General features: G+C 30.5%; 1 protein-coding gene across 6 annotated transcripts in view; it reads left to right on the top strand.

Moving 5' to 3' along the window:
• Positions 1-13746, top strand: part of LOC134725306 (WD repeat and FYVE domain-containing protein 3-like) — an 84736-nt gene that overhangs the window by 57540 nt on the left and 13450 nt on the right. For all 6 annotated transcript variants that reach the window (XM_063589012.1, XM_063589013.1, XM_063589010.1 and 3 more), the window contains 13 exons: positions 5236-5410; positions 5837-5922; positions 6764-6869; positions 7723-7824; positions 8170-8247; positions 8788-9003; positions 10363-10525; positions 10934-11169; positions 11382-11530; positions 11791-11841; positions 12366-12512; positions 12871-12954; positions 13486-13540. In XM_063589012.1, coding sequence (XP_063445082.1) covers positions 5236-5410; positions 5837-5922; positions 6764-6869; positions 7723-7824; positions 8170-8247; positions 8788-9003; positions 10363-10525; positions 10934-11169; positions 11382-11530; positions 11791-11841; positions 12366-12512; positions 12871-12954; positions 13486-13540 — 1648 coding nt within the window. The remainder of the gene's footprint in view (positions 1-5235; positions 5411-5836; positions 5923-6763; positions 6870-7722; positions 7825-8169; positions 8248-8787; positions 9004-10362; positions 10526-10933; positions 11170-11381; positions 11531-11790; positions 11842-12365; positions 12513-12870; positions 12955-13485; positions 13541-13746) is intronic.

Here is a 13746-nt window from a genome sequence, read left to right as displayed (position 1 = left end):
ATCCGACTAAAGCGCAGACAACAGAGGAAAGCCTCTATTACGGGTCTTCAATGTAGCGTATACATGTACATACATGTATTGGACTTATAGATGCATATATATACTTGTACAAGTCCAAGATTGTGTTATAAAGTATTTCTTATAAAAATACAGGAACATTTTGATGCTAATCCAAACGCACATGTGTCAATATTTGCAAATCTACCGGTAATTATAAGTTGTCATTTAAAAAAAGTGAAATTATAGTGTATATTAACCCAAAATTTTTTTTATGGATGAATAGATAAATTTATTTTAAATAATTCCAATCCCTTAAAAACGAGGCACCATCATGTATACTTATAAAACAGCTCAAATTCTATTTTGTGAACTTGGAGTAGAAAATTACAATATAGTTTATCTTATTGAAACATGAACGCGGACCCCATTGAGAACACCTTGGATTGAAAGATTGCAAATCTACTAACCAATGAAATGCTTTGGATTTAGAACGCGGACCTCAACGAGAACACCTAGATCGATAACACACTACAATCTGTATAGTTATCAATAAGTTCATTTTCAAAATCATTTATTTATTTAGGCTTGATGAAGATCTTTATCAAATAACGAATGAATATAAGAAGATGTGGTATGCTTGTCAATAATTTAATTCACCGTTCATGTAGAATATCGTATGGTAGTTTTTTGGTCTAAAAAAGAATATATCTACTACATGTCTTTGATTTAACAAATGATAACAGATCTGGCATAAACTCGTCATTCTCAAAATAATCTAAAAATTGAGGAGAAAGCCAGACTAAGACAGTTATACAATTTAAAGAATACCAATCTTGAAGTTTTATCACTTAGAGGTATACTGTCCCCCTTCTTTTAACCTACAAGAAAACTTCACGAGAGCCGATGATTAAATATCCACCTTGTTTTTCCGTATATATATAATAAATAACTGAAGAAGCAATTCAAATTACTAAGAATATTCAATTTGTTTCAATATTGCCAAATCTGAGGCTACTTTAACTTTTATACATGTAGTAGTCTCAGCCGAAAACAATACATAATATTGATAGTATAAGCAGGTGTGACAAACCAATCAAAAATTTGTTGTTTGGGATTATTCATGATTCACTAGTATTCCTTTCACGGATTTGGCCATACTTTTTGGACCTTTTAGATTATAGCTCTTTTGATCGTCTTTTATATTAGTTTTGATTTCATATATTTTGGCCTCGAGCATCATTTGAAGAGACATGTATTTTCGAAATGCGCATCTGGTGCAAGAAAATTGGTACCGTTAATTTTATTCTATATTAACCAGTAACACGTGTCCTAATTATAAAGAAAAGGGACAGAAAAAGTATGAAACAAAAATAACCGGTTTTTCAAAATGCACTGCATAATTCAAACCGCTATAAAGTGTTTCATTTTATTTTATGTTTTTGCGTATACGAAAAAATGATAGCAAGTTAAACTTCAATGTTCATGACTTACAAGTATTATATTTCTTGTAAAATTGATAGATGAACGGTTTTCACAAATACCGAACATAAGAATATAGCGTAAACGTCAACTTAAGGACAAGCAACCCAACGAGAAAAATATAATTTCAGAGGCATTTACATGTACATGTATAACTAGTTTTGAGTTAGAGAAATCATTCAACATGTTCAATGCCGTATGATTCTATTCAGATTTGTGCGTTTTTTCGATTTAGGAATAAGTCAATAAGATACATAAAAGTAATTGAAGTAAAAAGAAAAAGATACATGAAATAACGAATTAACATATTAAGTTTACAAATACATATCTAGGTGCATTTACTAAAACATCATTTTTTTTTCATATTATTGTAATTTTATGTTTATGTACCCGATATGGAGTTCTTCTGATATTAAAAAATCACTTGAATGGGTATTTCTGGTGTATATACATGTATCACGCGTGCTATCTACATGTACAATATACGGAAATAACACGGCTGGGTATTGTAAAGTTACTGAAGGTGGATTACTGGCAGGTGTATATCCCCGGGCGAAGAATTTACTGAAAACGGTTAGGTGTAATTTGTCATATTGTACAGGTTTGAATAGCGCTTATCTCTTCTTTTTTATAATATTTATTGCGACAATAAATGGAACTTGACACATTCCCCATTTCCAATCTCAATTTTCTTATTTTTGTCATATTTACCTCGAAACTATTAACCTATTTACACGTACATGTAACAGTAGAATACTTACTTCAACTGTAATAACTTTATAATTACTAAAATTAGAAATTATGTACTTCTCCTTCTGTATGCCATATTTTTGTGTCTATTCTATCTTTCCATCAGGTCCATAGTGCACTTTTTTGTCAGTCTAAGTGCACTAAGGAGGCCCTTTCAGTTTGCGATTTCTGAACCTACGTGTAAATACCGAAAAGGACCTCCTCAGTGCACTAAGAAGAAACATTTTAAAAACATGTCTATAATATTTGCGCAATTAAATGTTTTATTGGCGCAAATGAATGTTGCAGTTTTTATGATAAAGGGATGCAAAAAATGAATTCGCGTAATTAACTTGTGGCGCAAATTATTATTTTTTTAGCCAAACTGGATAAAGGCCTTCAAAACATTGTGTGTACACAAACAAAGCAATATTTATCTTTTACGCAGTCTAGCCGGAGAATAAAAGTTTCTGCAATTTGTGTAGAATTTTAATTTTAGAATGTAATGAACAAGTAAGAAGATCGTAAGAAACCTAAGTGAATCGGAAATTAGCTATGCACGATGAAAGGGAAAAGTTTGGTGCGTCGATAAAAATTTCATGGATGCATGTGATAATTGTAAAATTTCAAGTCTTTAAATAACATCCATTTGTAGACCTGATTATTTCGATCCTTCAAATATGTGAAGAATAATAATTAAAAAAATATATTATTAAGTCTCTTTCATATAAATACTGTAGATTTGTATTTGATCATCGATTGTAAACATAACGTTCAGTGAGAAATATTTCATGTATTCCTACAGAGAACAAATCAAATTCTTTCAGAATACAATCGATTGATTATTGAAGTAAATGATTTGCGACAGAATAAGTGAAACTTGGCCAGAAGCTTACCTCTAAAATAAAGAAATATTAAAAAGGAAGAGTTATTTTTTATATCTGTATTTTACTAATAATGGACTTAAGCACTTTTCACAGTCAAGACCGAAAATATGAAATACATCGGTTTAAATTATGTTCACAATAAATAATTTCTGTGTAGTTTTCCGTGTCTACATTTAAATACGAGGAAAATATAGTAAACTGTATCATCTGTGTATGTATTTGTTCCTATGAACTGTATATTTTCTTACGGAATAAAGAATTAATATAGTAAAACAGAAAAAAGAGAAACGGTAAATATATAGGAATACATAAAGTTTCGTAAATAATTGCAAAGGACCACACGTAACTTACATGCCACGAGTTTTCATAGAACTTGGCAATTTTTGAAACGCATGTATATATGCGAAAAAGAACTTGTGCATTTGAGCAAATTAAAATCATGTCATATATCTATTTATTTTATTTTCAACAGATTCACAAGTTTTGCATTTTTAAACCGCGTGTGCATATATATTTTAATGTTTTTATATTAATACCTTATATATGAACATGTCACGTGTATTATTCATTCGTTTGTTTAAATTGTGAAGCATGTGACTTTACTAAGACTGTACGCATTTAAAGTTTGAAACAAAAAACGATAGATACATCGAGGTCGTTTTGCTTGAGTGGTTTACCTGTAAAAAGGCCGGGTCTCATCTATGTTTAAAACGAATTAATGCATGTTTGAAATAGTTTAACGGGGGCGTGGCCTATAAGTTTAACATAACTAACCAGCAACTTGATTTCAATTGATTCACCGCAGAGAAATCTATTTGACTGGCGTTAAAATGAATTGATATGAATTGAAATGAATTAAATATAATTTTTAATTTTTGTCAATCTGTATCAAATAACGATCAATCTCATTTAAATAGCGTTAACACGTTTTTGTCCGATCAAGTTAAATTCGGGTTACTAGTGCTGGGTCCCATGTATGTTTTTATGAAACAACCCTTAGAACATTCATATACATGTATATAATGATATACACTTTAATCTTTGTCCATGTAAGCCAAAGATGCTGAATGTTATAATCTTTGGAAATTAAAATGGCGTTCATTATCACTGAACTAGTATATATTTGTTTAGGGGCTAGCTGAAGGACGCCTCTGGGTGCGGACATTTTTCGCTACATTGAAGACCTGTTGGTGACCTTCTGCTGTTGTTTTTTTATGGTCGGGTTGTTGTCTCTTTAAAACATTACCCATTTCCATTCTCAATTTTATTTAAATGCTAAGGAAATATAACTTAACATATTTGTAATAAGGATTTGCTTCTAATGTATAAGCAAATTTTTGTATCTGGATTTTTACACAAGTTAGTAATAATGATAAAAAAAAACTTGGCCTTGTGTCTAATAAAGGTACACAGATGACGGGGGGAACTTTTAAAAGCAATTTAGTGCAACATAATATTATTGAATACTTTGCTTTTATTCCATTTGTGTTTAATTTGCTCACAATTGGTTTGAGGGATGTGTCCAATTTGTGTATCATAGTATGTACTGATTGCATAAAATTTAAGTATGCTATCATTAAGAGTAATAGAATACAGAATCAAACTGTGTTTTAGTCTTTCACTTTTCACCTGTTTATAATTCAATTGGCCACTTTTCTTTCATCTTCTTATAAGAAAAGCAGTACTGATTTCATTTCTTCCTAGCAAATAAGCAAACCTAATTTTGTTCTGTGTACATACTTGCATATATATATAAGCTGTAATTTTTCATTTCTCATTTGTCTTTTTATGTACAATATATCAAAAACTGTTTTTCTTTAAATATCTGATAACCCAAAATGTGTGTCTCTAATGCTGGAATAAGAGTAGTGTAGCTTGCAATAGAAAAACATCATATTGGCTCTCATAGCATTTTCAAAGGGCAATTTATAAATGTTGTTGCAAAAAAAGTCTTGAAAATTTAAATAGTGAATATTAAAAGTTGTTTTCCATGAATGGGTTAAGATTTTCTGAATTGGTCAGTTGTTATCATTGCATCAGATTGTGAATCATTGATTTGAGTCTTGTCAAAAATAGTGTTAATATCAGAATCATAAAAATGTTACAAAAGAAGTTTTAATCAGTAGTTCATTATTTTCAGGTCAATTAACTTACATGGAGGACAAGCTATGACAACAACATGGCATGTAAACTTAGGAGAAGAAGATCCTTACAACGATTTTGTCATAGAGGGCAGTGCAGTACCAGAGGGACATTTATTGGTCTGTAAAGCATCAAAGAGAGTCTGGGAAGAACTATATGCACACAAGAAACCTGTAAGTTTTTGTAGCTTACTGCATTCATAGATTTGTTAACTGTTCATTTGTATTGCTTTAAATCTGTATGGGACACAACATTACAATTACTAAACTCTGACTTCTCAGGGTATATAAAGACATATGTGGGTTTAACAATCTATTTCATATAAAAAAGAAGTGGTATGACTGCCAATGACCAAATGTCACAGAAATTAACAACTATAGGTCACTGTACGGCATTCAACAATAAGCAAAACCATAACGCAAAGTCAGCTATAAAAGGCCCCGAAATTGACAAATGTAAAACAATTCAAACGAAATAACTAACGGCCTAATTTATGTAATTCTGTCATCTTTATCTTCAAAATAACGAAATGTAAATAGCTATTCTGATCTTCATTATTTTATTTTGACTTGATACATCTTTAACCCAACTATTTTCAGGCTCTAGAAGAAGTATTTAAGACACAGTTAAATAACATTGACTCCATGAGTACAGACTTTACATCACCAGATTTGAATACTGTCAGGTAGGAATATTCTTATCTCACTATAGTGTTCTACTTTGAGGACAAACTGCAGGTCATTTTACCTTAGAATGAAATAAAGTTTCCTGCATGATCCAAAAGTACCTTTTTTATGTTTCCATTCATGTTTGCTATTGGCATCTTTATTCCCAGTGTTTAGATAACTAGATACGTAATATCTTCTACAAAGATGTTTATTTGATTAAAATATCTTTTTGGGCAAGGCTCATAGCTTAATTGGATAAAAATCTATATGTATAGTAAAATGATCAAATATATCAATATCAAGATCAAATTGATTTTGCAGCTGTTTTTCCCCCTCTGAAATGTACAGGTTAGATCACCTATGCTTTACTTGCACAAAATGAAAACAATTACAAGAATTTTACTATTTATGCAATTTCATGGGTCAAATTTTTGTGTTTTATCATTTTCCAACTTGGTCCCGTATTTAGAAAACACCTTTGTAATGCTTCTGGTTTCTTGGGAGTTATCGACCTATCGTTTGGTAACTAACTGACTTCCGAAGAGGCAAATTTGCATTTTATGAAGTAACTTTCACCCTTTCTCTACTTCTCCTTGACAAAACGAAAATGTATGAGTCGAGAACGTCTGAATAATTAATGAATGGAATACATACTATAGATAATATGTTTAACGAATACATGTTAGTGCACATCACTTTGCAACCACACGTCAGTAATTTTTTTGGGAAATGCACGTTTTTGAATGATTAATGAAAACTTTTCAAAATTACAGAAAATTTGATAGATTGTTACTGATTGGGTCAAAAGGGGGTTGGTATCTATGAAGTCTGAACTAACTATAGTGTTAAATATTTCAGAGGATTGATACAGGAATCAGCTTCCAAAGTGTGGGTCCAGTATGTTGAGAATGAGAGAAAATGTAGCTTCTCCTACACAGATAGAATACCAGCTCAAATTCAATCTGTAAGTATTGTGTGTAACTTTCTCATACCTTTTGCTTTAGATTATGATACCAAATCTATGACATTCTTCACAGCTCTGTATTATTTAAGGAAATACATTTACTTTATTCTGTGGTTCCTGGGATATCTATTTTCTTGAATTGTGATGATAAGGTGAATCACAAATTTAAATGTTCAATAAATTATAAGTCTTCTTTGGAATTGTATGCAGCCTTCGAGAAAATCATGAAATTGAATATCACAAAATTTGCAACCCATGAATCCACAGTTTTTAAAATTGCTGATATGTTATAAAAGCAAAATACATTTGATAATGAGTGCAATATTCCTTCTTGAATTACATTTGATAATGAGTGCAATATTCAGTCTTGAATTACATTTGATAATGAGTGCAATATTCAGTCTTGAATTACATTTGATAATGAGTGCAATATTCAGTCTTGAATTACATTTGATAATGAGTGCAATATTCAGTCTTGAATTACATTTGATAATGAGTGCAATATTCAGTCTTGAATTACATTTGATAATGAGTGCAATATTCAGTCTTGAATTACATTTGATAATGAGTGCAATATTCAGTCTTGAATTACATTTGATAATGAGTGCAAAATTCTGTCTTGAATTACATTTGATAATGAGTGCAATATTCAGTCTTGAATTACATTTGATAATGAGTGCAATATTCTGTCTTGAATTACATTTGATAATGAGTGCAATATTCTGTCTTGAATTACATTTGATAATGAGTGCAATATTCTGTCTTGAATTACATTTGATAATGAGTGCATTATTCTGTATTGAATTATACGAAACATTTATATTTGTTGATCCATAAAAAAAATATTTTTCAGAAAATAGCAAAAATGGGAAATGCTGTTCTGAAGTTTTCAGTAAGGAAGAATAAAAAAGATCTGCCACTAAAATCTTCACCCTCGTCAACAGTTCATATGACAGTGAGTATTGTGTTCTTTGTAATTGTTTAGCATAGTCAAATAAACTATGAAACCTATAAAGTATGTTGCATGGTTTTTCTCTTCCTTCACAAGGTAGTTTTAACCAATATAAAAATATTAAGAACATTTTACTGATCTTCAAAAACTTGTTAAAAATTGATTTAGTCACATATTACTAATGACTGATTTTACATATCATGTTGCGTTAGTGTTTATATTTTGTTTTATAAACAAAAGATATTTTTGTAATTTAAATGATGCAACTTTAAAACAATTGATTCTATTTGATTCCCTTATCCTTATCCATGAATTTAAAAATGTTTTTACTTTATTCTGTTTTATTAGGACTACATTTCCTGGACATTGACACACATGGCAGTTGTCAGAGATTTAGTACAATTACAGTTTCAACAGTATCTACAGGTAGGATAATAATCTAATACCAAAGGCAACTAACTTGCAAAGAGATATTAATTTTATATAGTTTGTAAATGGAAAGATTTAAGGAGAATCTGTAAATTCAGAAATTATTGCTTGTATTTATTTTTGCAATTTTGTCATCTTAGACTAAAACGCAATTTTAATGTTTGTGATATTGAGAAAAATCCTGTTTGATTTATATAAAAGAAAATGTCTCATTTTTCACAATAATAAAAATATCGCAATAATTTCTGAATTTACAGTACCTATTGATACAAGTTTATAGACCAATTTCAAGTTCTTTTTAATTAATGAGTTATACCAGTTGACCCAAGTTCAATCAGCGTTAATGAGTGCATTTATCAGTTCTTTCTGTGATGTAATAAGATAAACATTTTGATATAAGAAATGTATGGGAAAATGCAGGAATTTGAAATTCTTCTATTGCTTAAAATTAAAAATGACAGATTTGTTCATAATTAAGATGAAATACTTATTCAGCTGAAGGATATATATACATTTGACATACAATTTCTATTCCAGGGACATGAACACATGGAAAGATACCTGGTGGAAGAATGGGAAATGTCAGAGAATGAGTTGTTACGAGAGAAAGGCCTATGGGGTCCATATGTTGGGTCCAGGTTTGACAAATGGATGTTAGATGTAACAGAAGGACCATGTAGGATGAGGAAGAAAATGGTGTTCAATGATTTGTTCTACACTCACTATCCTTATAGACCTGATTTGGAGAACAGCGTAAGTACCTTTATCTTATCTATGGTTCTATTGCGGTATGGGCTTTGTTCATTGTTGAAAGACGTACAGTGACCTATAGTGGTTAATTTCTGTGTTATTTGGTTTCTTGTGGAGAGTTATCTCATTGGCAATCATACCACATCTTTTTTATAAGACCGCAATTTTTTTTAGGAATTAGGGACCTAAAAGGGGCCCAAATAAGCATTTTTCTTTGTTTTCACACAATAACTTTAGTATAAGTAAATAAAAATCTATGAAATTTAATCACAAGGTTTATGACCATAAAAGGAAGGTTGGGATTGATTTTGGGAGTTTTGGTCCCAAAAGTTTACGAATTAAGGGCCAAAAGGGTAAAAAATTAAACTTTTTTTTTTGTTTGATTTCATAAAAAATTGAATAATTGGGGTTCTTTGATATGCCGAATCTAACCATGAATGTAGATTCTTAATTTCTGGTCCTGTTTTCAAATCTGTCTACATTAAGGTCCAAAGGGTCCAAAATTAAACTTTGTTTTATTTCAACAAAAATTGAATCCTTGGGGGGTTCTTTGATATGCTGAATTTAAACATGTATTAAGATTTTTGCTCATAGGCCCAGTTTTTAAGTTGGTTCAAATCGGGGTCCAAAATTAAGCTTTGTTTTATTTCAACAAAAATTGAATCCTTGGGGTTCTTTAATATACTAAATCTAAACATGTACTTAGATTTTTGATTATGGGCCCAGTTTCAAGTTGGTCCAAATCGGGGTCCAAAATTAAACTTAGTTTGATTTCAACAAAAATTGAATATGTGGGGTTCTTCAATATGCTGAATCTAACTATGTATTTAGATTTTTGATATTTGGGCCCCGGTTATAAAATTGGTCCACATTGAGGTCTAAAGGGTACAAAATTGAACTTTATTTGATTTCATCAAAAATTGAATCCTTGGGGTTCTTTGATATATATGCTGAATCTAACCATGTATTTAGATTTTTGATATTAGACCATAATAGGTAAATGTCCAATTTAAAATTTTAAAGTTTTTAAGTTCAAGTTCTTAGACCACATTCATTCTGTGTCAGAAACCTATGTTGTGTCAACTACTTAATCACAATCCAAATTCAGAGCTGTATCAAGCTTGAATGTTGTGTCCATACTTGACCCAACTGTTCAGGGTTTGAACTCTGTGGTTGTATAAAACTGCGCCCTGTGGATCATCTGGTTATATTCTATTGTATTTGAAAGTGTTATATAGAAAAGAAATAGAAAAAAAATATTTCAATTTTATTTTTAAACTTTTCATTTTGTGTATTTCTTATCGTTTATGTTTATTAGTGGGAAATTAGGTGGTTGATATCTATGATTACTTTATTTTCTAGCCATTGAAGTATAAAGTAGCAATGTGCATAGACAGTCGAGAATATTATGAGAGGTACTTGCCCAAGACATTGATAGGATTAGGCAATGAAACCTTGCCCATACAGATTGGTACAAATGTTGGCAGTGGTAGTGAAGACAGTACAGAGGAAAGGTCACCTGAAGGTCAGTTTAAAAGACCACAAGTATTTTTAGATGGTTTACTTGTATAAAAACATGTCATTACTAGTGTTGCTAGTAACAGACATGTTACTTGATGGTAAAAGCAAATGCCAAAAATCACCTGTAGATTTAAAAACCTGACTTTAATGACTGATATGTGACAAAGAAGATCCCTGATCACATCAAGGTCAAGATAGAAAAACCTGTCTACTGACCATGTTTTTCATGCAACTCACACCCTAAAATTTACCCACTTACCCAAGTTTTTCCTATCATATATTGGGTCAGTGAATATTGGCATCGATGTTTACTTTTATATTAGACTTGTTTAATTTTCATATCTCAAATCAGATATAAATAATCATAAAATTGATATTTAACATTCAAAGTTTATAACAATTTTATTTTCAGATATTTTGCCAAAGTTAGTACCTAGAAAATCAGATCAGAAATCCACCGATCTGGACGAAGATTTAGAGGAAACAATAACAGCTGATAATAATACAGAAGCAGACAAAACAGACGGTCCTATTGAAGGTCAAGGTGATCAAACTGATGGTAAATCTGATAACCAAACAGATGTACAAACCAACAGCAAGTCCGATAATAACCAAGCTATATTTAGAATTCTTGGGGAAGGAGAGAAGGTATATCTTTATACAGTATACTTTTAGACCCTTTAGTTTTGTTTTGAATGTTTCATCATATTATTTTTTTTAATGCAATTGTTTTATATTTGTTAAAATAATGATATGTCAATGTGATTTTTAGAAAAATCTCTTAACAAAGAAACAGTTTTGGATGTGGTAGTAATTTTATCACTGTGATTTGGAGAATAAGACTAGTTTTATTTTTTCAGATAACCAATATTTTCCGTTGTGCTAGAATCCAGGGTTTAGACACAGCAGAGGGATTGTTGCTATTTGGAAAGGAATACTTTTATATTATAGATGGCTTGACCATGTTAAAATCTAGAGAAATAAGAGATATTGACAGTCTGCCACTTGAGTAAGCATGATATCTAATTAAAATATTATATATAAGATTTTTAGAAATGGTATTTGATTTAACTTCATTATGAGAACAAAGACATTATAGAAATTTTAGTTCTCTGTTGGACAATTTGAATCAGTCTTCAATCTAGAAGGGTAATAATTATTTAGACCTTTTACTGACAATGACAATAATTTTCATTATTTTATTTTGAGAAAATGCATTTCAATTATTTTAAGGATAATTGTATAAGATGTTTTTTTCTTTATTTTCAGCCTTCATGATCCTATCATACCATCCAAGGGATCATGTTCACACAAGCGAACGTAAGTACTTACTTATGGAATTAAAATACTGTTGAAGACACTTATTTTGATCATCCATAAGCTTAATATTTCCTAACAATAGAAAATGATAAAAATGTTCAGTTGCATTTTACGGAGTTATCTCCCTGTAGGGTTATGTACAACAATGGTAAATAGGGTAGATGGATTATTGAGGAATCACAATTAATTTGAAATTCTTAACATTATAATAGTGTTTATTAAAAGGAACATGACACTTTGGCATTTGAAAGAGCACTTGAAATTATAAATACTACTAGAAAGGCCACATGGTAACAAACTATAAGAATGAAGTGGTCACAATAATTAATGACAAAACATAGATTCTAAACATGTCAATGGCACAAGTGAATAGATTTGAATGAATTGGGTAAGAATGCTGTTACTGATAGGGTGACGGTACAGGGTAAGTCCCTGTTCTGTTTTCTGTTTATTTAAGAATGGAATTGAATGCTTTATTTCTAAAATTATATCATTATTTTATCATAAATCTTTGGTTTAAACAGGAACAGTAAATTTGCTTATGATGATATCAAAGAAGTTCACAAGAGACGATACTTGTTACAACCAATAGCAGTAGAAGTCTTCTCCTCTGATGGAAGAAATTACCTCTTAGCATTCCCAAGAAAGCTAAGGAATAAAGTCTATGCAAAGTGAGTACATATAGATACTTGTAAGAAAATCTGTTGAAAAGTATAGCTGAAAATATTAAGGTTTTAGGGTGCAAGATGTTTGTACAGCTAATAGTAATGGCTGTTCAATGAATTATTTATTTTTTTCAGCATTAAAAATCCCTGCAAGTTACATTTTATACTATGCTTTCACTAAGTCAGTTCTATATAATATTTTTTCATATTTGTTTCATTTAACTTCCATTTTAATTTATTTAAAATGTGTTTCCTCTAAATATAACTGAAATTAAGCACTTATTTTAAGCTGCTAGTCTCTAAAGCATACAAGTGGGGGAACATATTTGTTATAAATAGCTCATTTTGCCTCTTTGTGTTACAGATTTATGTCAGTGGCAAATGAGATGACAGATAATGCTCAGCAGTCAGTATCAGGACAAAAAGTGGGAGCCAAAATTGAATCAAGGTAAAATTAGTTCCTTTTAATGGAAGATTTGGTCATAATTTGAAATGTATAGAAGAACTATTGAGTCGGTAAGCTTAGAGAAACATGGAATACTTTGAAGGATTTAAAGAATTAAAAGCATCTTGTATATTATTGATAGATAGTTTTTTTTTATCACCACTTTTCATTATAGTGTTTTAAGGAGGTTAATTTTTTTATGATGGAGGGAATCACAAATCTTTGGTATGAAAATTTGACAATAGTCAATTGATATTGTAGAAGAGTACATCTGCCACATGAGGGATTCCATTTCACAACCTCACTGTTGACAGGCTTTTGATACAGTAGTTAAGACTACTTTAACCACTCTGCCACCAAGGCTGCCCCTTTTACTTGAATATCAAATAATTATATAATATGATTTTAGATTAGATAGATCATTATTAACATACAATAATGTTTAAGATACAAGCACTTTTCAAGATTGATATATTATGATGATAGATATACAATAGAGAGAATAGTTTGTGATATAGTGTTTTCTCATTTCAGTTCTGGTTTGATCAGTTCCTTTATGGGTGAGAAATCTGTTACACAGAGATGGGAGGTAATTATATGTTTTATTTTTTATATATAATTGTAAATTTATATGCTCATTCAGTATGCTTTATGGTAGTAGTTTTTTTTTGTTGTATTGCCTAACGTAAGGGTACCCAAATTGCACCGAGTACCCAAATTGCACCTATTTAGAATAAATAGCCACGGAAATCTTACAAGATTTCCTAGAGACTTAAAAATTTGTATTTTTATGAT

This window comes from Mytilus trossulus, chromosome 7, assembly GCF_036588685.1.
Source record: "Mytilus trossulus isolate FHL-02 chromosome 7, PNRI_Mtr1.1.1.hap1, whole genome shotgun sequence".
In the NCBI taxonomy this organism is placed as follows: domain Eukaryota; kingdom Metazoa; phylum Mollusca; class Bivalvia; order Mytilida; family Mytilidae; genus Mytilus; species Mytilus trossulus.
This window is presented reverse-complemented; position numbering and strand designations above follow the sequence as displayed.